The 27216-nt window shown below is 40.6% G+C and overlaps 1 protein-coding gene and 1 long non-coding RNA gene across 11 annotated transcripts in view; one reads left to right on the forward strand and one right to left on the reverse strand.

Moving 5' to 3' along the window:
• Nucleotides 1-1825, reverse strand: part of metap1d (methionyl aminopeptidase type 1D (mitochondrial)) — a 130926-nt gene extending 129101 nt beyond the window's left edge. For 2 of the 5 annotated variants that reach the window (XM_073047221.1, XM_073047226.1), the window contains exon 1: nucleotides 1725-1775. In XM_073047221.1, coding sequence (XP_072903322.1) covers nucleotides 1725-1767 — 43 coding nt within the window. In that variant the 5' untranslated portion in view covers nucleotides 1768-1775. Of the gene's footprint in view, nucleotides 1-1724 lie in introns of all 5 variants that reach the window. The other 3 variants (XM_073047225.1, XM_073047223.1, XM_073047227.1) reach the window with 3 other exon arrangements.
• LOC140728467 (uncharacterized) lies at nucleotides 1547-26018 on the forward strand. 6 transcript variants are annotated; one of them, XR_012099078.1, is made up of 6 exons: nucleotides 1640-2021; nucleotides 2237-2344; nucleotides 10982-11138; nucleotides 19678-20032; nucleotides 21716-21843; nucleotides 23367-26018. It is a non-coding gene; the product is annotated as an uncharacterized lncRNA (long non-coding RNA). The 6 variants fall into 6 exon arrangements; XR_012099079.1 differs by lacking the exon at nucleotides 19678-20032; XR_012099081.1 differs by lacking the exon at nucleotides 10982-11138.
• The last annotated feature ends 1198 nt before the right edge of the window (nucleotides 26019-27216 follow it).

Consider the following 27216-nt stretch of genomic DNA (forward strand, 5'->3'; position numbering starts at 1 on the left):
AGCCCTTTGGCCTACCACGTTCGATGTGGACTATCAAATGCCTATGCATATTAAACCCATTTACCGGCAGATGGCCTGCAAATTTCTAACTATACACCCTATCTGTGTCAGTAAAAATTTTGCATATATTCATCAGATCCCCTTCAACATCTTCTGCTGTCTATGCAGTCTATTGTTGTACTTGAAATGTTCTATTTCAGGCATCATGCTGATGAATTTCCTCTGCACCCTCTCCAGTGCAATCACAGCCTTCCAGAGGTACATACAATTATTCTCACTTCACATGCTCGTGTAGTCCATTCTCAGCAGTGAAGCCCCTGCCTTTAATCCTGCTATTGGTTTGCAAGCTATATTTGTATTAACATGCTTCATTGACAAAAAATGTATTTATGGGCCATTTCCCAAGTTGTGGCTATTCTGTATGCCCAACTGAATGTTAAGATATTGCATATGTAGTAACTTGCTTCATGATGTTCATATAAACCTCATCCATGGAACATCTGTGCATTTGTACTGTGCACTATAGAACATATTTCTCAAAACATCCAAGTAGTCACTGATCATCTCCCCTGACAGCTGATCGCAGATCCCATAATTTAACTCTAAAGGATTTCTTATGTCCTGGGTTGAAAAAGTTTTGGCAACTTTGTTAAATGGTAACACACACAAAATGCTGGAGGAACTCAGCAAGTCAGGATGCATCCATGGAGGTGAATAAACAATCACTGTTTCGGGCCTAGACCCTTCATCAGGACTAAAAAGGGGGCAGAAGCCAGAATAAGAAAGTGGGGGAGTTGAAGGAGTACAACCTGGCAGGCAATAAGTGAAACCAAATAGGGGCAAGGAGGGTGGGTGGGTGATGGGTGAATAAAGTGAGAAGCTGGGAGGTGAAAGATAGAGGCATTAAGGGGCTGAAGAAGGAGGAATCTAATAACATTTGGCCTCATTCCCATTGAGATTACCTCAATTTTGCATATAGTCTTATCTTCTCTATTATCCTCAATATATTATTTACCTGGTGAAACATTATCAGTATTTCACTATCCTGAAGGACAGCTATGTTTTGTAAGAGAAACCAAGCATTTCTATATACTGTCCAACCATTTTACACCAGTCCAACAATCTTTATTTTCCTGTTCCAGTTCGTACCTCACAACACTATAATTGAATGCAAGTTTGCCTGCTGCACCTACTGCACAGAATTACTAGGTTGCCTTATCTGACATCCCATCCTTAATGCCAGCAATGTAAGATTTCTCCTTGGGTTTCAAACATGCAATAAACTCCAATTTGTTGAGTTTGCAGATTTCTTTAAAAAAAGCAAAAAGCTCGATTTTTTAATTCAATGGCTCCCAGCACACTGCCTCAATACTGTCTTTTGATATTATTGCAGCCCAGTAAGCAATTAATATAATTCTTAAAGTCCTAAAGCAAGTTCAAAACTATTATTACATAGATCTTAACTGTGATGTTTTTGTCATACAGCAGAATTAACTACTGTAGTCGCCAAGTTATTATCTGTAAAGTCCCACTACCCAAGTGGAAGCTGTTATATTGTGCGCATGTGCGGCAGGAGAGCGGGGCGGAGCGGGTAGAAAACGTCTCGCCCCGTTAAAGTCTGGCAGGTGTCTGCGGAGTTTAGTTCACGGAGAAGCCTTCCTGGCTAGATAATCGCCTGCCCGCAGCTTTGGCGGGGGTAGCGTTGAGCGTGACGAGTGGCTTACCTGCTATATTTCGGCGAAGATTGAGCAGCGCGCCGGGCGCCATGTTGGCGACAGTTGGGGCGGATGTCCCAGCATTCCCCATGTGGGGCCGTCCGTCCGTCCGGGCGGGCGGGCGACCAGCGTTTCGGCGGCTAGTGCTCACTTTGCCCGGGGCAGGGCCGCTCACAGGTTCCCCGATCAGGCAGCAACGGGGAACGGCGATTTCTATCACCTGCCCTGGGTGCTAGCTCACTTCTTCAAATGTAGATTAATGCCCCTGGGGAGAGAGAATGCCATAGCGTTTTCTCCTTTACTGGAGTAAGGTTGCTATATTACTGAGTTTAGTGGCAAAAGATAACCAGTCCTTAAATTCGAGGCCATTTCTTTGCAAATTTACAGATTTGTAATGTCTTTTTTTTCCTGGCAGACCTGCATGCTATTTTCTTTTAAGTTAGTATTCTGGTGCAATTTGAAGGGCAAGGTTTTAAGAAAGCGAGCAGAAAGTACAATTAATCTTTCTGTTGCACTTGCAGAAAATCACAGCCAATTCAGTGAAACGATTATAGGAAAACAAAATAAAATTTCTGCTGGAAATCTGAGGTGGAATCAGAAAATACTGGAAGTTCTCAGCAAGCCAGGTAGTAGTATATGTGAAAAGCTTAGCTTTTCAGCTCAATGGCCTTTCAGAGAAACTGTCAACAGTTACATTATTATAAACTATGTCTCCTAATCTGAAATTGTTGAATTCTGAGGAGAGATTGTGTGAAGGGCTGTAACAAATCTTACTGTTCTGACTGTACATGTCCAGTGCATATTTCCAACATTCCTTTTTATTTGGAGTTTGGACATCTACATTTCATCCTTACAGCACTTTTTTTCAGTTAACTCTTTTACCCCCTGCAGACATTCTCTCTCTCAGCACTTCTTCTGCTTGGGCCTCCATCTATCACAGAAACAGGCTGAGTACCACTCATCTGAAATTCCAAAATCGAAATTCTTTCTGAGTACTGACATGACATCACAAATGGAAAATTCCACACGGGCTGGGAAGGTTCCCAGGTCTCTGCACATCACAGGCAAAATAAAAAAACACTATAAAATTTTTAAAAATGAAGATCTCAATCGCGCATTGAAAGAATGAATTTGTCAGCATTGGAGTGAACATACGCAGCTTAACAGTATGCTGTTTATGAAACATCCTATCACAGCAAACTGAAAGCAATTGTGAATATTTAGCAGGCTGGTTGCAGAAATTTAAGAAAAGTCACAGCATTAATTTTTAAAGATAAAGGCATCTTCTGATCACAAAGCAGCAGAAAAATTCATTGATAAGTTTGCAAAGATCGTGGCTGCTGAAAATCTAGCACCAGAACAAGTCTGCAGTGCTGCTTGTTTTTATACCTTACATAAAATCTAAAAAAAAATGGTAGAAATACAGTGTACTGCAATCTTTAAATCAAAACATAGCACCACAGGCGGAAACTGAAAGCCTGCCATTGTTGTTCATCAGCTGATTCAGGTATTCTTTGATACTGTGCTGCTTTTGTTACCCTGCACACATTATATTTTCATTATATTAATGGTATGTAATCATTATTACTCTAAGTATATATGTGTGATGAACAAGTGTCAGACAAAGACCATTTACCAGTAACACAAATTCAGAGTCAGAAATGACGGAGATCTCAAGCTATCACACAACATATTCCAAAATCTGAAACCTGAAACACATCTGGCCTCGAGCATTTCTGTGAAGAAATAATCAACCTGTATTACAATTACTCCTTCCATTCCCACGACTGAATGCTGAGCTGATATATCCTGCATTTCCAGTTTATTCTTTGTTGCATTTGCTGGTGCAATGGATGACTTTCAGTCACCAAGGACTGCAAAAGCTTTTGCATTCAAATATCCCTCTAGATATTTCACTCACTTCACTTTTCTCAGACCTCATTCCTCACTGTAGTCCCAACCCTTGCATATTCTCAACATCCTTTCTAATCTTTATTTCTCTCTGATCTTGGATGTCCAGTCTCCATCAGAGAACTTTACTCAATTCCACTATGTCCCCATGGCAGGTAATTCTGATCTTGATGTGATACTAAACTCTTCTCCTTCTTCCTTTGTGCCCATTTCTTTGGACACTTTTATCTACTTTCAGTACTCAATACACCTGGACACCTCACTGTAGCCAGTTATGCTCTCCACATTCATTCATTGCTAACTGTCAACATGATACTGACAATTTTTTCCATTCTCTTCTCATGGTCTAAATTATCCCTTTCTCCTTTCTGAAACTGCAGCACTCCAAACACTGTTATACCAACTTGATATTATCATTTGACCCATTGACAAAGAAGGTGCTGTTGTGGTCTGGTGAATTGATCTTCATATCTCCTTTTTGATTGTGACCTCACTATCTATGTGACGGTCACACAGATAATCATGGATTTAATTTCCTGGGGAGATCTTTTCCTACAGTTTCCAGCCTTATAGTGCACTCACGTTGCACAGCCCACTTCTATCACCTACCCAAAATCTTAATCCATAAGCAAGACTGCAGTAGCAGACTCGCCTAACCTTGATTTCTATCCTTTTTTATCCCCTGTGGTCCAGTCCCTTCCCACTTGTATTTTAAACAAATAATTTCCACCTAGGCTTCACCATATGGTCAACCTCTGACACATACTTTCCTGGATCTCTCTGACTTCATTTCGGGAGATAGGCTTAATATCTCCCACAGCTATCTTAACTACTCTCTTCCACGCTGCTTACCCCAAGGACTCTATACCACTCTTGCAATTCCATAAGAAAGGGGAGAGGAATTAGGCCATTCATTTCATTGAGTCTACTCTGCCATTAGATCATGCCTGATATATTTTCTCTCTCAACCCCATACCTTCCTCCTACCTTCTCCCCACAACTTTTGCCCCTACTAATCAAGAACCCATCAATTTCTGCTTTAAATACACCCAATGACTTGGCCTCCACAGTCATCAGTGGTAATGAGTTCCACAGATTCACCACCCTCTGGCTACAGAAATTCATCCACATCTCTGCTCTAAAGGGATGTCAGTTTATTCCGAAGCTGTGCTCTCTGGTCTTAGAAACTCCCACTATTGGAAATGACCTCTTCACACCCACTCTACCTAGGTCTTTCAATATTTGGTAGGTTTCATTGAGTTCCTTCATCTCTGTTGTATTTGCCTGATATGACTTTCTGTCTTTCTGAGCCATGGCGTCGCCTGTACAATTGTTAACAAAGTCATTAACTACATTTAAAAAAGGTGGTGACCTAAAGATTTATAAAATCATGAGGGGCATAAATAAGGTGGATGGTCACAATCTACCCAGGAACTTTTTAAATGGGATCTGAGGAGCTAGTTTTTCACAAAAAGGATGGTGAATATAAGGAATGAGCTTGCAGAGGGAAGTACAATTACAAGGGTTAAAAGACATTTTGATAGGTACATGGAGAGGAAAGGTTTAGAGATATACTGTATGAGCCAAATGCAGGAAAATGGGACTCATTCAGCATGGATGAGTTGGGATGAAAGGCCTTTTTCTGTGCTGTTTATATATGATTTTTAACATTTCTCAGCCTGATTTTAACTCTAGCTAAATCTTTCTGATTATTGAGCTGGAGAATAAAACAGCATAGAAACAGATCCTGTAGTTCACTATGTCTATGTCACCTGTTGTACCGATCTATGCTAATGCCATTCACTTGTGTAGGTCCATAATCTTCTGTGTCTTGTCTATTGAAGTACTTCTAAAATATGCTTCTTTAGACCATAAGACATAGGAGCATAATTAGGCCATTTGGCCCATCAGATATATATTCCACTATTTCATCATGGCTGATTTGTTATTCCTCTCAGCCCCATTCTCCTGCCTTCTTCCTGTAACCTTTGATGCTCTTACTAACCATGAACCTATCAACCTCTGCTTGAAATATACCCAATGACTTGCCATCCACAGGCATCTGTGGTAATGAATTCCACAGATCCACCACTCCCTAGCTAAAGAAATTCCTCCACATCACTGTTCTAAAGAGACATCCTTCTATTCTGAGTCTGTTCACTCTAGACCTAGACTCCCCCACAATAAAAAACATCTTCTCCACATCCACTCTATCTAGGTCTTTCAATATTCGATAGGTTTCATTGAAATTCCCCTTAATTCTTCGAAACTCCAGCAAGTACTGACCATCAAATGCTCCTCATAAATTAACCCTTTAATTCCTGGGATAATTCTCCTGTGCCTTCTCCGGATCCTCCCCATTGCCAGCACATCCTTTCTTAGATATGGGAACCAAAATTGCTCATAATACTCCATGTATAGTATGACCAAAGCCTTATAAAGCCTCAGACTTTCATTGTTACTTTTATATTCTAGTCCTCTCCAAATGAATGGCAAAATTGTGCTTACCTTCCTTACTGAACATGCAAGTTAACCTTTAGGAAATCCTGCACAAAGAGTCCCCAGCCCCTTTGCACCTCTGATTTCTGAACTTGCTCACAGTTTAGAAAAGAGTCTGTGCCTTTATTTCTTCTCCCAAAGTGCATGACCGTACACTTCCCAACAAGCCTTCTGCAGACTCCTTGCAGACTCCTGTCTACCTATCTTCATATCATCTACAGACAGCCACAAAGCCATCAATTCTGTCATCCAGATCATTGACATATAAATTTCAAGAGAACCAATCCTAATATTGACCACTATGGAACACTACTGTTCACCGGCAGCCAACCAGAAAAGGTCCTCTTTTTCCCACTCTTTGCCTCCTACCAGTCAGCTAATATTCTGTCTATGCTAGTATCTTTCCATGGTCTCTCACCTTGTTTAGCAACCTAATGTTCAGCACCATGTCCAAGGCCTGCTTTAATGTTGTATGTTAACTGCCTCCACCACCTCATAAGACAGGGATTCCAGACTCTGGGTGAAAAAGTTCCCCTCAGATGTTCTCTATACCTCTTACCTCTTACCTTATACCTATGCGCTTCAGACACTTCCATCATGGTTAAAGATGAACATCCCTCTGTTAGTTAGCTCTCCCTTGGGTCCTACCATTTAATGTATATATCTTCTCCTTGTCTGCCTTCCCAAAATACATCAACTTGCACATCAGGATTAGATTCCATTTGCCATTTTTCTGCCAACTTTCCAACTGATCTATTTTGTACAATCTTACTTGCCACCTACAACATCACCAATTTTTGTATCATCTGTCAGTACATTATACCTCCTACATTCACATCCAACCTATTATTGTAAGAACGTCAAAGGTCCCAGCACTGAATCTGGTTACAGATTTCCAATCAATAAAGAAACCACTACCAACGCCCACTGCCTCCCGTTGCCAAGCCAATCTGGTTCCAATTTGCCAGCTTGTCCTTAATCATAGAAAAAAGAAATAGGGCAATACCCATGCTGTTCATTAAGTACCCATTTACATTAATCCCATTTTTCAGCACGTGGCCCATGCCTTTTATGGTTTGTCATTCAAATGCCCATCAAGATGCTGCTGAATTGTTGCAAGATTGCATGCCTCCATAAATGCAGTGCATTTCAAATTGTAACCATCCTCTAGATGAAAAACTTCCTTCTCAAATCCCTTCAAAACTCTTGACCCTAATACAGGCTTGTAGCGATGTGCTACACACAGCGCTGAAATAACGACACGCAGTTGATAAGTCGTTTTGAGACTAGTTTATTCAAACTTTGCGGTGCTGGCATTTAATCCCTAGCCGGGCGGAAATGACATCAGAGGTGCATTACCAAAGTCTCCCCCCGCGCTCTGGCTATTTGTGAGCCAGTTCGCCTGCGCAGAAAGTGGGTCGCCACAGGCTTTCCATTAGTTGGAGGATTGAGTTCAAGAGGTGCAAGGTAATGTTAGTATTATATTCAGTTCTGGTTGTTTCATTATAGGAAGGATATGGAAGCTTTAGAGAGGGTGCAGAGGAGATTTTCAGGAATGCTGCCTGGATTAGAGATCATACCCTATTGGAAAAGATTGAACAAGCAAGGACTTTTCTCTGTGGAGTGAAGGAAAATGAGAGGTGACTTTCTAAAAATGTATAAAATGATGAGAGGCATAAATAAAGTGGACAGCCTTTGCATTTTCCCAGTGCAGCAATGGCTAATATGAGAGGGCACAATTTTAAGGTGTTTGGAGGAAAGTACAGTGGGGATGTTCAAGGTAGTTTTTTTACAGAGAGTGGTTAGTGCATGGAACACACTGCTGGGGTGTTGGTAAAGGCAGATACATCAGAGACTTTTAAGAAAATGTTAGATAGGCACATGGATGAAAGAAAAATGGAGGACTGTGATGGAAGGAAGGGTTAATTTAACCTTGGAGTATGCTAAAAGCTTGGCACAACACCATGAGCTGAAGGGTTTGTACATTTCTATACTGTTGTATGTTCTAAATCTGTGCACTCTTGTTTCAGATAACTCTGCTCTGAAACAGATAGTAGAACATTTCCTACTTTCAAACATATATATTCCTTAATAATTTTATTTATGTTTATCTGGTCACTCTTCTGTGTCCTTTGCTCCAGGGGAAACAAATCCATCCTATCCAGTTTCCCCTATAACTGAAATCCTTCCTGCCAGGCAACATCCTGGTGAATATCCTTTGCACTTTTTCAGTGAAATCATATCCTTCCTATGGTATGGCAACCAGAACAGGTCACAGTTCTCCAGTTGTAGCCTAGTCAATGTTATATGAAATTGTACTCTTAACTTGCCTGATCTTATTTTCTATGTCCTGGGAAATGTCCCTGATGTCTTCTATGTGACCATGTTTATGGATTAAAGACTTATACATCAAGGTTCATCTTTCCCTCAATACTGCATAAGGTCTTACCATTTACTGTGTAAATCTTATCCTTTTTAGTCCTCCCAAAGTACGTCACTTCTCACCTATTAGGATTAGATTCCATTTGCCATTGCTCTGTCCATGTTGCCAACTAAGCACTGTTATCCTACAGCCTAAGACTATCCTCCTCACTATCAGCAACCACTGGAACCAGAGTGATAGAGTCACAGGGTGCAGAGTATTCCACCTTTTGATAGTGATTAACTTGTTTTACCAGGGTTCCTTGATTGTCAAATGCTATATTTATGCAAGGAGCAGTCTCTCATCATTGGAATTTAGCTCTTTTTTCCCACTTTTGGACCAAGGTTTTGAAGATTAGGGGCTGAGAAATCCAAGGCAAAATCCTAATCCATTGGTTTTCAGATTTTTGACAAATTCCACTTGGTAGCACTGTCCAAGATTTCCTCACTTTGCTGATCATTATGAGTAATTTGATTGCGTGATAATTAACTGGATTGGTTGTACCCTTTTGGAAAACAGGACATATTGGGCAATTTTCCAATTGTCAGATCACTGTAACTGTACTGGAACAGCTTGTTTCAGGTGCAGCTCGTTTTATACTTTAGTATTATAACGGGTGCATTGTCTGGTCCCATTGCCTTCATGTATCCAATTTTCTCAGCTGTTTCTTGACAACATGTGGAGCAAGTTCCCACTGCTGCTTGTAAAGAGTTTGTACATTCCCTGTGACCGTGTGAGTTTCTTCCGGGTGCTCTGGTTTCCTCCCTTAGTCCAAAGATGTACCAGTTGGTAGGTTAATTGGTCATTGTAAATTGTCCAATGATTAGGGTAGGGTTAAATTGGGGGTTGTTGGGCAATGTGGCTGGAAGGGCCTACTCTATGCTGTATCTCAATGATTTAAAAAAATGAATGCTGAAAGCTTGACATCTGTGACAGTGGAGGCCGAGAAAGGAAGTCCATGTGAATTGTGTATTTAGCACTTCTCACTGGGCATAGTTGCAAAGGCTTCAGCTTTATCTTTAGCATCCAAATGCTGTGTCTTGCCATGATTGACCATGGGGATAAATTTAGAGCCTCCTCCACCACCTTGCCTGTCTATTTCTCCACTGTCTAGAAGTGTCACTACTAGAAGTGATAGCGTTGCAAGATGTCAGTCAGATCCATAACTTGTGATACCCTCAGAACCTCAGTCTGAATACTTGTTCTTTGCCTTTTCCTTTTGACAATAGTTGATAAACAATTATTACATTTATTTTATTTTCTTGAGAATTGAGAAGGTAAACATTAATTTAATTGAAGACCCATTTTATTTAATTTTATGGTATTCTTGATAAGACAAATATGTTGGTTCAGTAATGCAACACAACAAAATGAAAGGAGTTGAAATGGTTTGTAATTCTCTATATATTAAAATTGGGAAATATAGAAGCATAATCTAGAGTCCTAGATTAATAATCAGGAAATGCATGTTCAATCCTTTGGACATGAGGAACTGAGGAAATTAAATGCGTTTTTCCAAAATAAAAGCTAGTAACAAAAATGTAACTATACAGCTATTGGATTGTAAATGTGTAACTAATGATCCTTCAAGGAAAGAAATCTGGCATCCTTTCAGATTGTGCCCAGTATCTAACAACAAAACAATATAGTTGACTCTTGTCTGTCTTGAAATACCCCTGCAAAGTGACTGAAATATTTTAAATATTACTTTATAAAAATGATTTTAAAACACCCAGCTTGACCCAGACAGTCAAGTCACTTTGCACAATCCCAGTACCTGGAATTTAAAAATAATTTTAAAACACTCAGCTTGACCCAGTTAGTCAAGTTATTTTGCACAATCCTAATACCTAAAATTTATGTCATACTTACAAAAATAAGATTCAGCCAACATTCTAGACATGGTACCACTTGTGGGGTTTTGAATGCATTGACAAATCTGTCAGTTTTAAAATTTGAAAAAGCTAAACTGTGCCTTGCAGAAGATTTTCATGGACTTGTTCTGGTTGTCTCTGTGACACATGTCAATGACCACTGCTCAAGACCTTGACAAAACAAGGTCAGTCTTCCAAATCCAAGGAGGATAATTTCAGGGAATGGGCAATGCAGGCTGTCAGCCACAGTCTGGAAGATATTGGTTTTGGCATTACCTCAGTGTTGCAGCTTCATTTATAATTTTGGACATCATATTTAGGATAGTTGCAACTCAAAGACTTCATTACATCATGGTCCAGTCCGTGAAATCCGCATTCCGGTTCACGGTCCGGTCCATGTACCTTATTCCAGGTTTTCTGGGTTTCCCCAGTTTCTGTTGAGGCACCTGATTCTTGTTTGGGCTGGCTTCATAATAGCTGCAGGATGCAGCCTCAGGTTGCTGGATTGTTCCTGGCCTAACCCTCTGTCTGTATTCCTTCCCTTCACCTTCCTTCTGGAGCCTAACATAGCTTTGCCTTGCCTCGCCTCTGCCTGGAGCCTTGCCTCGCCTCACCTTGACTGGAGCCCAGCCTCTGCCTGGAGCCTTGCCTTGCCATACCTCTACCTGGTGCCTCGCCCTGTTTGGAACTGTCTGTCCGTGTCCTCGCCTTCGCTAGGTAGGTCCAGCTGTTTTGCCACTGACTAGCATTGGGAACTGTCTCATCGTGTTTGGTGTTCTGTGTAATGAGTCCTGGCCCTACGTCCTGTACCCAAGGAGGGTTCCCGGCTCGGTGTTCAATGTTCCTGTTTCTCCCTTGACCAAGGCTCTGGGTTCTCATCATGTCCATGTGCCTCGCCCAGCACAAGAGTACTTTGCTCAGCCTGGTGCTGGGATTCCCTCGTCCTGTGATGGGGTTTCCTTGTCCAGGAGTCTCACGTCCTGTCCTGTTGCCTCTCCCTAGACCAAGGCTCTGGGTTCACGTCATGTCCATCTACCTTGCCCAGCACAGGAGTACCTTGCCCAGCCCAGTGCTGGGATTCCCTCATCCTGTGCTGGGGTTCCCTTGTCCAGGAGTCTCATGTCCAGTCCTGTTGTCTTTCCTCGTCCTGTAGCCACATCTTGTCCTCGCCAGGTTCTGGAGTCTGAGCCCGAGTCAAGACCCAGGTTCTGGGTCCTTGTCCTGTCTCTGGCTCGGTGTCCAAGCCCAGGCTCCTAGTTCCCAGTTCCATATCCTGGTTCCCTATCCTAGTCAGGTCCTAGCCCAGGCCCAGAGTCCTTGTCTCGTCTGGAACCGGTGTCATGTCCAGCGTCTTCTCTTCCTCTCTTCCCTTGCTTCCTTTTCACACCTAGTCCTGTTCCTGGTAGCTCAGTGTCTGTGTCTTGCATTTGGGTCTACTCCCAACGCCCCCCCCTTATGACACATTATCCATACTTTATGAATTCCACTAAAATCATTTCAGTATACAGGGACTCCCCAGGTTACTGAAGAGCTGACACAGAAATTTGACTTCACAAATTCTCCCATAAATTTTTAAAGAGTTTTCAAGCTAATAGTAATAATAATAACACACACAAGATGCTGGAGGAACTCAGCAGGCCAGGCAGCATCTATGGAAAAGAATATAGCTGACGTTTCAGACGGAGATCATTCACCAACTATACTCTTTTCCATAGATGCTGCCTAGCCTGCTGAGTTCTTCCAGCATTTTGTGTGTGCTGCTTGGATTTGCAGCATCTACAGATTTTCTCTTGATTAATAATAGTAAAATGTTTTGTAGTATTTATTAACAACTGGATACAGCATATATCCATTAGTTTAATTTTGAGTAGTGTTACAGTGAGTATTCAATTAAATAAAAGACTTCTAGGACTTGTATGAAGAGTGATAAAATATTAGTACCTATAGAAAAATACATGTAAAAATCAGTGTACAGAAACAAAACAGTTCCATAACCCAGGAACCATTTGTTTTTCTTTTTGATTTGCACATGGTTATTTTTTGACTTAGGATTTTAGCACAGTTCCCCAGCAGGATTTATCATACCATATAATTCAGAACAAAACATTATTATATATTATATCCTGATCATTATATATATATTATGATATTTTAATATCATAGAAACATAGAAAACCTACAGCACAATACAGGCCCTTCAGCCCACAAAGCTGTGCCGAACATGTCCTCACCTTAGAAATTACCTAGGGTTATACATAGCACTCTTTTTTTTTCTCTGAGCTCCATGTCTGAGCATCCAGGAGTATCTAAAAAAAACCCTATCACCATCGCCTCTACCACCGTTGCCAACAGCACATTCCATGCACTCACCACTGTCTGTGTAAAAAAACTTACCCCTGACAACTCTTCTGTACCTACTTCCAAACACCTTAAAACTGTGCCCTCTTGTGCTAGCCATTCCAGCCCTGGAAAAATGCCTCTGACTATCCACACGATCAATGCCTCATCATCTTATATACCTCTTATCAGGTTACCTCTCATCCTCTGTCGCTCCAAGGAAAAAAGGCCGAGCTCACTCAACCTATTCTCATAAGGTACATTCCCCACTCCAGGCAACATCGTTGTAAATCTTCTCTGCACCCTTTCTATGGTTTCCACATCCTTCCTAAGTGAGGAGACCAGAACTGAGCACTGTACTCCAAGTGGGTTCTAACCAGGGTCCTATTTTGCTGCAGCATTACGCCTCAGTTCCTGAACTCAATCCCACAATTGATGAAGGCCAATGCACCGTATGCTTTCTTAACCACAGAGTCAACCTGCGTAGCAGCTTTGAGTGTCCTATGGACTTGGATCCCAAGATCCCTCTGATCTTCCACACTGCCGAGAGTCTTACCATTAATACTATATTCTTGCATCATATTTGACCTACCAAAATGAACCACCTCACACTTAACTGGGTTGAACCCCATCTAATACTTCTCTGCCCAGTTTTGCATCCTATCAATGTCCCGCTATAACCTCTGACAGCTGTCCATACTATCCACACTCCCCCAACCTTTGTGTCATCAGCAAATTTACTAACCCATCCATCCACTTCTTCATCCAGGTCATTTATAAAGATCACGAAGGTTAGGGGTCCCAGAACAGATCCCTGAGGCACACCACTGGTGACTGACCTCCATGCGGAATATGACCCCTCTATAACCACTCTTTGCCTTCTGTGGGCAAGCCAGTTCTGGATCCACAAAGCAATGTCCCCTTGGATTCCATGCCTCCTTAATTTCTCAATAAACCTTGAATGGGTACCTTGTCAAATGCGTTGCTGAAATGCGTTGTTGTACACTACATCTACTGCTCTACCTTCATCAATGTGTTTAGTCACATCCTCAAAAAATTCAATCAGGCTCATAAGGCACGACCTGCCTTTCACAAAGCCATGCTGACTATTCCTAATCATACTATGCCTCTCCAAATGTTCATAAATTCTGCCTCTTAGGATCTTCTCCAACAACTTACCAACCACTGAAGTAAGACTCACTGGTCTATAATTTCCTGCACTATCTCTACTCCTGTTCTTGAATAATGAAACAACATCTGCAACCCTCCAATCCTCCAGAACCTCTCCTGTCCCCATTGATGATGCAAAGATCATCTCCAGAGGCTCAGCAATCTCCTCTCTCGCTTCCCACAGTAGCCTGGGGTACATCTCATCCGGTCCTGGTGACTTATCCAACTTGATGCTTTCCTAAAGCTCCAGCACATCCTCTTCCTTAATATTTACATGCTCAAGCTTTTCAGTCCACTGTAAGTCATTCCTACAATCGCCAAGATCCTTTTTCATAGTGAATACTGAAGCAAAGTATTCCATTATTATAATACAAAATACATAATACAAAAGTATTAACTTTTGTGTGGATGCAGTTGTCCCTGTTAGAACTGTTCGCTGCTATCCCAATAATAAGCCCTGGATCACTAGTCACATCAAAGGCCTCCTAAACCAGAAGAAGAGGGCCTTTAAAGATGGTGATCGGTTGGAGCTTAAAAGAGTTCAGAAGGAACTCAGAGTACAGATAAGGGGGGCAAAGGAGCAGTATAGGAGGAAGCTAGAACAAAAGCTGCAGGAAAAAAGCATGAAGGAGGTGTGGGATGGGATGAAGATCATCACCGGATGCGGTGCAAAGCGGGGGGCGAACATAAGTGGAGATGTGGAGAAAGCGAACCAGCTGAACAACTTCTTCAACAGGTTCGACAGCTCAATCTCATCCTCACCGCAGAAATCCACACCAGGCTTACTTCCCTCACAGGAAAATAGCCACTCACAGGAGACCTTGCCCACGCCCAGGATTACGGCTGCACAGGTGGAAGGTCAACTGAGGAAGATCTGTACCAGCAAGGCGGCTGGACCGGATGGAGTTTCCCCACGATTACTGAGGGCCTGTGCGACTGAGCTGGGAGAACCACTACAGCACATCATCAACATGAGCCTGGAGCAGAGAAGAGTACCCAGACAGTGGAAAACATCCTGTATTGTCCCGGTACCGAAGAAACCACAACCAAAGGAGTTGAATGACTTCAGACCTGTTGCCTTGACGTCGCACGTGATGAAGACCATGGAGCGGCTGATAATACACAGAATCTGAGGCCACAAACCAGGCACGCCCAGGATCCTCTTCAGTTTGCGTATAAGGAGAAGGTGGGAGTGGAGGATGCTATCACGTATTTGCTGCACAAATCACTCTCTCACCTAGAGGGGGTCAGTTGTGCTGTGAGGATTACATTCCTTGACTTCTCTAGTGCCTTTAACACCATCCAGCCCAAGATCTTAAGGCACAAACTAACGGAGATGGGAGTAGACTCTCACATGGTGGATTGGATAGTGGACTACTTGACAGATAGGCCTCAGTATGTGCGGTTGGGAGACTGTAGGTCTGACACGGTGGTCAGCAGCACAGGGGCGCCGCAGGGAACCGTACTCTCTCCGGTCCTGTTCACCCTGTACACATCAGACTTCCAATATAACTCGGAGTCCTGCCATGTGCAGAAGTTCGCTGATGACACAGCCATAGTGGGGTGTGTCAGGAATGGACAGGAGGAGGAGTATAGGAAACTGATACAGGACTTTGTGATATGGTGCAACTCAAACTACCTGCGTCTCAATATCACCAAGACCAAGGAGATGGTGGTGGACTTTAGGAGATCTAGGCCTCATATGGAGCCAGTGATCATTAATGGAGAATGTGTGGAGCAGGTTAAGACCTACAAGTATCTGGGAGTACAGTTAGACGAGAAGCTAGACTGGACTGCCAACACAGATGCCTTGTGCAGTAAGGCACAGAGTCGACTGTACTTCCTAAGAAGGTTGGCGTCATTCAATGTCTGTAGTGAGATGCTGAAGATGTTCTATAGGTCAGTTGTGGAGAGCGCCCTCTTCTTTGTGGTGGCGTGTTGGGGAGGAAGCATTAAGAAGAGGGACGCCTCACGTCTTAATAAGCTGGTAAGGAAGGCGGGCTCTGTTGTGGGCAAAGTACTGGAGAGTTTAACATCGGTAGCTGAGCGAAGGGCGCTGAGTAGGCTACGGTCAATTATGGAAAACTCTGAACATCCTCTACATAGCACCATCCAGAGACAGAGAAGCAGTTTCAGCGACAGGTTACTATCGATGCAATGCTCCTCAGACAGGATGAAGAGGTCAATACTCCCCAATGCCATTAGGCTTTACAATTCTACCGCCAGGACTTAAGAACTTTTTAAAAGCTATTATTAATGCTTTTTGAGATAGTGATTTAGATGCATATCATATTCTTTACTGAGTTAAGTATTGTATGTAATTAGTTTTGCTACAACAAGTGTATGGGACATTGGAAAAAAGTTGAATTTCCCCATGGGGATGAATAAAGTATCTATCTATCTATCTATCTATCTATCTATCTATCTATCTATCTATCTATCAAGTACCACCGCTGTCTCCTCAGGTTTCATATATACTTTCCCACTGTCACACTTGATTGGTCCTATTCTCTCACATCTTAGCCTCCTGCTCTTTGCATACTATAAAATGCCTTGGGGGTTTTCCTTAATCCTGTCTGAAAAGGCCTTCTCATGGCCCCTTCTGGCTCTCCTAATTTCATTCTTAAACTCCTTCCTGCTAGCCTTATAATCTTCTGGTTCTCTATCATTACCTAGTTTTTTGAACCTTTCATAAGCTCTTCTTTTCTCCTTGACTAGATTTGACTAGATCTCCTTTGTACACCTCAGTTCCTGTACCCTACCATCCTTTCCCTGTCTCATTGGAATGTACCTATGCAGAACTCCATGCAAATATCCCCTGAACGTTTGCCACATTTCTTCCGTACATTTCCCTGAGAACATCTGTTCCCAATTTATGCTTCCAAGTTCCTACCTGATAGCCTCATATTTCCCCTTACTCCAATTAAACGTTTTCCTAACTTGTCTGTTCCTACCCATCTCCAATGCTAAATATCCTGGTGCTATGTTTACTGATGGAACACATGTACTTTGCCAAATCTTTTCATGTGTATTTGATGACCTGATATGAATTTTTTGATCTATAACAAGCTCCAGGATAGAAGTAAAGCTGACATGTGATCTCTCAGCAGATACTGCCTGCATTTCCTTAATATTTTTTGTCACAAGTTTACTTCAAGGTGCAGCTGGCAAATTTCTGTTTTCATAGTGATTGCTAGGTGAGACAAATCGTACAATCTGCACATTCTTTTAGAAGTTCACAAGCTATTTTTCAACTTTTAATTTTGATGTGCATGACTAAAATCTTGTACAATAACATGTAACTTGTAATAATGTAATGAACCAGGAAACCACATTGCATTTTAAACATGAAGTCATCTAATTATATTTTGTACGGTGTTCAATGTAATCACATTGTTCACCATCCTTTACAGTTTGGAGCAAAATCTGATATGAAAAAATAGAGTAAATGATACATATGAAATACATTTTTCATTTAATAAGTAAAAGAAAAGCCCTCCTTTATATCTCCCATGAGCTCTACCTGAAAGGAACAAAGAATCAACCTTAAGTCAAGGCAGCAATGGTATAAGGAGCTCTATCTGAGATAATTTTCTTATAAGGTCAAAACCAACACTATTATATTAAAAATGTATACAGCAGTTTCAAATTATATATAATTTTTCTAGTCCCTTTTTTTCCCTATTCTTGTTAGAGGATGTAGAGCAGTCCATTTTTTTGGATTCAAGTTATTAATTGATTCAATGTAAGGGCTTATTACAACGCAATTATTATTTTCAATCTATAAAAAATAATCTTATATTTATCCATTATTCATGAGTTCAGCCAATACGCACACTGCTTCCCCAGGCATTACCTTAAGTGACACAGTGCACCAACCCCTTCCCTATTATGGAGGTAATCCTTTCTGTCTGACTTTTCTTCAATTTAGCTGTTCTCTTTCCCGTTAACATCACCCCTTAATTCACAGAGGCATGGCTTGCTTTCAGCTTCTTTCTCTATCCCAGACTACACCCTTGCTCAGTTATCAATTACTTCAGCAGCATTTGTTCTGTTGGCTGACTTGTGCTGAACGACTACTGTGCCACTCTGGAATAAAGTGGGAGGGGGGTGCAGGGATGGGAGAGATAACAGAGAAAGAAGAAATATGGCCTACAATTTTATAGTATAGGTACAAACAAATAGAAACACATAATAAAGTTAATACCAGAGACATAATATCAAAGGAAGAAAACACTCATTTTGTTTATGGCTCTTGGAAATTGTAAATATGACTTGAGAAAGAAAAGCAAATGGAAAAGGAGAGAAAAGAGTGATAAGCAAATATGATAAACTAAGATAAAAGGAAATTAATAATAGCAGAAACTGACAAAGGAGTAAGAGGGCAGAAGGGTTGGGGGTCAGGAATTGAACTGAATAGACTTTATTTCTTACATCCTTCGTATACATGAGGAGTAAAAATCTTTATGTTACATCTCCGTCTGAATGTGTAATGTGCAAATTATAGTAATTTGTAATAAATAGTATGTACAGTGCCGGCTGGTGGCGTAGTGGCATCAGCGCTGAACTTCGGGGCGAGAGGTCCCAAGTTCGAATCTGGCTGGCTCCCTTGCATGGTCTCCATCTGTGCCTGGGTTGAGTGTCGAGCTAGCAACTCGACATTGTAAAAAAAAAACCTGAAGAAGGATGGGCTCCGCCAGGTTTCAGATGCCCAAGACACACCGTACGATGAGCAATCACCAAAAAGATTGGTGACCTTTTTCTCAAATAACAACGAGGCAGCCTACAGAGAAAAAGTCATCACCCAGACAGAGTGGTGTCAAGAAAACAAGTACAGTTCCCATACCAGGCAGTGATTCAGCCAGTCAGGATGCTCTCAATTGTGCCCTTGTAGAAAGAACTTAGGATTTGGGGATTCATACTTCTTCAACTGTCTGAGGTGAAAGAGGTGCTGTCGTGCTTTTTTCACCACACAGCTGGTATGTACAGACTAAGTGAGGTGTTCGGTGATGTATATACCAAGGAACTTAAAGCAGTTCACCCTCTCAGCCCCAGATCCATCGATGTCAATAGGGGTGAGCCTGTCTCCATTCCTCCTGTAGTCCATGACCACCTCCTTAATTTTTGCAACATTGAGGGAGAGGTTGTTTTCTTGACACCACTCTGTCTGGGTGATGACTTTTTCTTTGTAGGCTGCCTCATTGTTATTTGAGATAAGGCCAATCAATGTAGTATCATCTGCAAATTTAATTACCAGATTGGAGCTGTGGGTAGTGACACAGTCATGGGTATACAAGTGTAAAGGAGGAGGCTTAGGGCACAGCTCTGGGGGTGGGGGGGCTCCTGTGTTGAGACTCAGAGGGGCAGAGGTGAAGGAGCCCACTTTTACCACCTGCCCTTGATCTGGCAGGAAATCCAGGATCCAGCTGCAAAAGGCAGGGTGAAGGCTGAGGTCTCTGACCTTCTATCAAACCTGGAGGTAATTATGGTGTTGAATGCTGAACTGTAGTCCAAGAACAGCATTCACACAGAAGCATCCCTCTTGTCCAGGTGTGTAACGGCACTGTGTAGAGCTGTGGCTATTGCATCATCTATCGATCAGTTGTGTCGGTAGGTGAATTGCAGGGTTCCAGTTTCGGTGGTGGCATGCTGCAGATGTCCTTGACCAACCTCTCAAAGCATTTGCTTATTATTGAGGTGAGTGTGACAGAGCGCCAGTCATTCAGACATGTTACCTTGGTCTTCTTAGGTACAGGGACAATGACGGATGTTTTGAAGCAAGAGGGCACTCTACACTGGAAGAGGGAAAGATTAGAAATTTCTGCAAATACACCTGCCAGTTGTGTCGCACACATTCTGAGTAGCTGCCCTGGGATGCCGTCCGGTAATGCAGCCATGCGGCTGTCCACTCATTGGAAACACCTGCGTACTTCAGCCCAAGATGACCAAGCTGCAGGTTGCATTGGTGGCTCTCCTCGGGGGCTGAAGAAGGTCGTGGAGAGGAATAAAAGCATTAGGAAGCATTAGTGAAGGAGAACAGTTGGAAAAGAGAGAAATGACATTGGAGAGAAGACAGTGGGAGATGTAAGCAGGACGACAGAAAGGTAAATGGAAGATAGGAGTTGCATGGATGAAAGGAAGAGAAGTCAAATGACAGAAGAGGAAGGTGAAAGGTGAGAAGTGGCAAAAGGGGGAGGAGAAGTAAGCACAGCTAAGCAAGAAAAGAGGAAAGACTATTAAGAAAACAAATAATCTTAAGAGTATCTTGTAGTATGTTCCATTAGCCTCACATTTGTTTTGTACTCTTTCTGAATCTTTGTTCTCGAACAATAGAGCAGCCTAGGATAACTTACATAGCATTTGCAGTTTTGCTTTTCAAGATTTTGTAAATTAAAATAAAACTGGGATCATGTGGACTAGTTCAGTTGTTATTGCTAATACATTAACAGTGTCCTTTCAAGTTCATATGGAAAATGTCACTCTGAAATATAACTTCAATCCTTAAAGTAGTACTGAACTATGAATATAATATTGCATAAATGGGTAACATTATTGTTTTAATTTCACATATCAGCTAGACAAATAAAATCAAAGACAGGCGAAATTTACTAAATTGTTTCTCTAGTGAAAAATAATAGAGGTCAGGACATATATTTTAAGCCCTATTTTTTTACATTTAGAAAAGTGCTATCTATTGCTTTACATGTGGCTGTGACTGGGTATATATAGTAATTGTACACAATTACATAGTCCAACAAATGCAGAGAGCAGTGATCCAGTCTTCTCATACATCTCAAACCTTTACATAGAACACAACCAAGGAGGTCACTTTCAATCATACTTCCATGCTGTGTCCATTTTCATTTTGTAACTGAATTTTTGGTATCAGCAAGCTACTCCATACAGATCGAATGTGTACACCTGCTATGCTCTGAATGTACACTACAGTTAATTGGTGTGCAGCAACTTAGTGAAATCAGGCCTCTTTAAATCACTTCAGTGCACTTGCTCATTGTTGGGATGAATGTGTGGCAAGTAAAAGAAAGCACCAGTAGAGCTCATTTTACTGTTTAAGCCCACGTTCTGTGCTTCAAAAGACAACAGCACTCAATACAGCTCTATCTTGAAAGTCTTCCAGTATATAAAGAAAGCAAATTGTGCCTAACAAACAATGTAGCAGTTCCTGGGAAAAATATCATTAAACTGGCTCCAGTAATTGGTACAGCAATTGTTGCCACAATTAAAACAGATGCTTTGTTGCAGCAATAAGGTCCACAATTACTTAAGGACTGTATTTACAGAAGAGAGTGGTACTACCTTTCATCCTCAACATCAATGAAGCTAACAAATTCAATGTATCAAACTAAGGAGTTTGGAGACCTATCAAGGTGCTGTCTAAAGCCAGTATGTGTCATGTTAGCCGAGGGAAAAATGTGTCTAATATCAGCTAAAACTCATGGAAACAAAATCAGGTCTGGGTTAGCTGATTGATATTCCTTTTGGGGAAATGTACAGTATAATATAAGAATTCTCAAATTAATGCAGTGTCATTGTAAAGGGGAACTATTGGAACCAATAAGTTTAAATATTTAAGCGTGTAGTATGTAAATAGACAATTATAAACTCTAACACATTTCAAAATGGTTATTATGTACCTACTGATGTAAAAGAGTTTTTATTCTATTTTATGCTTCTCTCTTCTTCATGATACACATTTTTGGTAAGTGAAAGCAAATTTCCTGTTTAAAAATCAAAAGTAATGTTTTCACCTGCTTCATTTTTTATAGGCCAAATGTATGAATGAAGTTATAAAGTGACTGGCTGATCTAGCAGTGCAATAAATATCATCTGTTTGCAAGTTTGGACTGAATTAATCTTTTTACTTTACCTCCAAAATCATTTGGCCAAATAAAAGGTAAAAATTTAAAATATTATACTATAATATTGAAGAAGTATTTTAATTTACAGATGGTTTTCTGAAGGCATCAAAAATTAGTTGAGCAGAGATTTATACTTAAGTCCCAAAACACATAATTAATTAAATACATTAACTACTTATCTTTGACCATGAATATTTGATGATGTTTTCACAATAACGTAAATCTGCTTCTCACTGGGCAATAAAATTTAATGAATTGATTTTAGTTAACAAAACCCTGCACAGCCGCACTAGTCTCCTGTATGCTTGACAGCATATTCAATGAAATGAACTTGTCTATTATTCATAGATTCTGAACAATAACCCCCTGGTTTTACTCAGTAGAATTTGCACTGAGTTCAGCTGTAATGTTTGTATTGTATCCATTTCCACAAGGGCTGACATAAGAACACTTTTTATTAACTTGCTAAACAGCTCTTTCACAGCATTTATATGCATGATGGTTATTAGTTCTAAACCAAGACCCTGGCTGCTTGGCATTCAAAACAGGGAAATTAAGAGGCCCAGAACAAAATGTACTACAAAAGACTAATACAACATGCTACTAATTCCTTTCCTTTCAAACATCATCCCATTTCTAAGTGGAAGTATTGCACCTGCAGATGAATAGCACTTTATTATTCTTCTTCAGCCAATTTTAGAGTAGAAAACTGTACAGAGAGTTGAAGAACAAAAAAGTTTTTTTGTTAATGTTTCATCCTTTGCACCACTTCTATTTAATTTATTCTTTGCTTTAAAAAATTTAACTATTTAACAGATGAAATACAAAAGATACAACGTTTAGCAAGGGCCAGCTTTTATTTTTCCTTATAGTAGCTGCTATTTTATGCCATGATTACAAGATTGATTATATGACAGCATACTGAAAATTGTTTGTAAAAACACTTTTATAAAAAGCTAAAAGTCTGATCTCACTACATTTTATGTCCAAATGAAACAAAATTCTCACTAAAATAAAGTACTAGTGTAGGTTATTTTACTGTTTAATGATTTATGTTGCAAACACTAGTGACACACAATAAAGTGATAATACATCATCTGTGTTTCTTTTTAATGCTGATCAGTTATCTCACTGAAGTACAGCAGTTTGTTAAGGAATTGATTTTTATGCTAATATAAATAATGGATAATAAATCTCCAAAACTGAAATACTTGGATTCTTCTTCTATGAGAGATTTTAGTAATAGTAATAAAAAGGAACATACAGTATTTGTTAACTGATTTCTTCCTTGGGATATCATTGGTGACAAAATGATTCCAAAGTGAAATGTTTGACAATAAAATCAGGACAACAATCAGGGATAGAACATTTAATCTGAAACACAAACCAGGCAAGTTTACAATACTCCAAGTTTTGAATTGGTACTACTGGACAAACTGGAAAGCAGATTTTTAAAAATGTGTAATTTAAACTAATTGAATTGCATATTAGTTAAACAGGAACACTGCAAGATAATAAATATTTTCTGGTAAATTAAATGGATTTCTTTTTATTACAGATATCCAGTGGGAAAAATGATTTAGTTCTGTCTACATCTAGATAATCGATGGAATAATGCAATGCATTTCTGTCATTCTTCTTTGCTACATGTTGACACAATGATTTGTATTGACGTGTTCTAATTTGGTGAGTTTCCCTGCTTGTCAGGGAGAATAGTGGAATACTGATAAGGATTCTTTGAATTTCATAACATAGCTGCTGGTACCACAAGTTCTAACTACTGTACCAACTTCCCAGTGTTGGTCTTCCTGCTTGTGTGATGGTCAGAGCACTCTCATAACAATAAGCCTTTAAATGAAGATGTCCCTCCAATGAACATTTTTCAGGTAATCCTTGTACTGCAAACTGGTATGTTCTATGTATTTGTCAATAACTAATGGAAGTTGGCTCCTTTTTCTCTGATGTACCATTCTAGACTGTTAAGAAACCTGAAATGTGATTTGTATCGAAGTATGTGCCCAAAGTATTAGTCACAAAGATCCAGATTTATCATTAAACATTCAGCTACGGGGTCAAACTTTAATCTTTAACTTCATCCCTTGGAGAAGTTTGCAAGGGTTTGGACAGTAATTTTTAAAATCTCGACTATTTGAGATGGTGGATTTTCATGTTTCCCACTTGTGGTCACTGGAAAGACAATATTTCCTTTCTTTGGCAAGAAGAGAATGGTTGCTTCCTGAAAAAACAGACATTTGTATTGTAGGTTTTCGCAATAAAACAAAGTGAGGTGTTTTATGTTTAATGAAACCCATAACACATTTTAATGAACTCCAACACCTAAACAGAAAATGCACTAAGTGTCATCTTGTCAGACTTACCTCTTAAAGTGAAATCCCATCTCAATGTCAATGGTTGTGAATTGTGTACATTATGTACATTTTTCCCAATTACATTATCCTGCACAGGCTGACAATGTGAACCTGCCTGTGCTCAGACAAGCCACTTGGCTGGGGTCTTGTGTTCCATGGGTGGAGGAACTGCAGGTGCCTCTGGCTTGTTCAGTGATGCATTGACATTATGTTGTGATGCCAGGGGCATGCCAGTGGAAGACTCCAAATCTCCGTGGGCTGGTTTAAGGCAATTTAACAAAATACATTCAAGTTTACCCCTTTTATCTATGATATTTTCTCCCCATTCTAAAATGTGGAATGGACCATCGTAAGGAGGCCTAAGGGGATGTTGGTTTGCATCATGGTGGATGAAAACAAATGAAACAGAATGTAGGTCAACAGGAATTGAAGAGTGCTGTACACCATGATGGGAGGTAGGAATAGATGCAAAGGAATTGAATTTACTGAAGAGGGTGGATCGCTATTAAGAGGCCAACCAAGCGGTTGTGGCATCAGGAATGAAACCAGCTGGCACTCGTAATAGCTGCCTAAATAGCAACTCTGCCACAGATGACTGCAGATCCTCTTTTGGTGCAGTTCTGAACCCCAGCAAGACCCATGGGAGTAGATCATGCCAACACACATTGGTCAGGGAAGCCCTCAGAGAAGCCATTAAGAAGCAGTGAAACTGCACACATAGGCCATTGGATTGCGGGTGATATACCATGGTGTGAAGTCTCCTACCACTGAGATTCTGGGCCATCACAGCCCAAGGTCTGAAATGAATTGAGCATCACAGTCAGATGAAATATCAGATAGGTGCCAAACTGAGCCACCCAGGTGCTGATGAATACCTGAGCCATGTCTACGGCCGTTGTTGATGCTTGAGGGTTGCCCTCTGGCCACCTAGTGCTAAGGTCCACCATGGTAAGAAGGTGTGTCAAACTGCTGGGGTGGAGTTGTAGAAGACCAACAAGTGCTCGAGATGTGTGTGGAGATAAGATACATGTTCGGACTTGGACGCACTGGCAACAAGTATGTCATCCAGGTAAACAAAAAGAAAACCCTAAGTATTTTAATACAGAGTCCATCATCTTTTTTTCTCCAAACATAGCAATTTGCATTTCTACCAAAAAGTTCAAATTTTGTCTCATCTGTCCACAGAACATTGTCCCAGAAGTATCAGAGAACATCCAGGTGGTCTTTTGCAAACTTGAGACGTGCAGCAATGTTTTCCTATGAAGAGCAGTGGTGTCCTTCACGAATGCCACTGTTCAGTGTTTTTCTTATAGTAGACACGTGAACAGAGACTTTAGTAAGTTCTAGAGATTTTTGTAAGTCTTTTGCTGTTATCCTTGGGTTCTATTGCATCTCCTCAATATTGCACATTGTGCTCTTGGTGTGATCTTTGCAAGATTCCCACTCCGAAGGAGAGTATCAGTAGTACTGAGTTTCCTCTATTCATAGATAATTTTTCTCACAGTGGGTGGATAAACACTCAGGTCTTTAGAAATGGTCTTGTGGCCTTTTCCAACTTAATGCATCTTCTTCTAAGGTCCTCTGAAAGTTGTTTTGATCGAGGCATGGTGCACATAAACAGATCTTTCTTGAGAAGAGCAGGCTCTGTCAGTAACCTGACTTTGTGTGTCTTTTTATAGGGGAGGGCACCTCCACAACTCACACCTTCAATCACATCTCATTGATTGGAACATCTGATTCCAAACAGCTTTTGTAGAAAGTATTACCCCAGAGGTTCAAATACTATTTCCATCAAGTACATGTAATATTGGATCATTTTTCTCAATAAATAAATGAACAACTGTAATGTTTTTGTGCTATTTATTTAATTTGGTTCCCTTTATCTTGTTTTAGGACTTATATGAAGATCTGATCACATTTTAGGTCATTTATGCAGAAAAAGAGAAAATTCTACAGGGTTCACAAACTTTTTAGCCACCACAGTAACACAGGCACGTAGAAACTTCAAATCCTACATAACCGCATTGGAATCTTCAATTATTACAATCTGTTCTACAAATTTCTACAAATACTGACACTTTTCCAGGTTTTGGATACTATAGCAGCCAATGCTATGCTTCCCTGTAGTTAAAGTAAATGCATAAAAGCAAGGAACTTGAGGCTATTGAAATGGTGACATCATTTCTCATCATACAGAAAGTGAAAAGTTACATAATTGGTACTAATCTGGTAAGTGTAAATAGATTTGGAGTTTTTGCTCTTAAGGAGCATGAGAATTCATGTCTTTGTTTCCATGTCATTCTGCAATCTCTTTTTAACTTGACAATTGTGAAAGATGTTGCATCTCTTGAAAAGTGGTGTAAATATACTATATAACAGCAAAAAAATGCATGCTTTTGGATTAAGATGATAAGATAGAATTTTCCTCAAAGACTGCTTGTAAAATGAACTCAGGCTAGCACTGTAGGAGCTGAGCGCTGAGATCAGCAAAGATATAGACAGAAATTGAGGAGCACAGCACCATTGGTGAGGACTGCAAAGGTGTGGTCAAAGGAAGTGGAGGAGCATACGCAAGGATGCTTTGAAATAGTGGACAGGACCATGTGCATAGATTCATTGCTGATTTGAATGAATGTGCCTCAGCCATCACTATGTAGATAACGTACGTGCCTTTGAGAACATAGCAAGTCTCTCACACCAGAAGCTCTGAATGAACCAGGAGATTTACAATCTGCTGAAAACTAAGTCTCCGGCATTCAAGACCAGCAATCCAGAACCCTAGTTCTGGAACAAAGTTCAGGTGGAATATCTGGAAAGCCATTCTGAGAGCAGAAAGGCATCTCCAAGTGAAGCTGGAGACATATTTGGATGCATGACAACTGTGGCAGGGTTTGCATGCCATTATTTTCTATAAGGTGAAACCTAACACTGTAATTGGCAGTAATGCTTTACTCCCCAATGAGCTCAATGCCCATTATGCACACATTAAAAGGGATAATAACACAAAACCTGTGCAAATTCCTTCAGCACCTGACAACC

This window comes from Hemitrygon akajei, chromosome 5 (assembly GCF_048418815.1).
Source record: "Hemitrygon akajei chromosome 5, sHemAka1.3, whole genome shotgun sequence".
NCBI classification, from domain to species: domain Eukaryota; kingdom Metazoa; phylum Chordata; class Chondrichthyes; order Myliobatiformes; family Dasyatidae; genus Hemitrygon; species Hemitrygon akajei.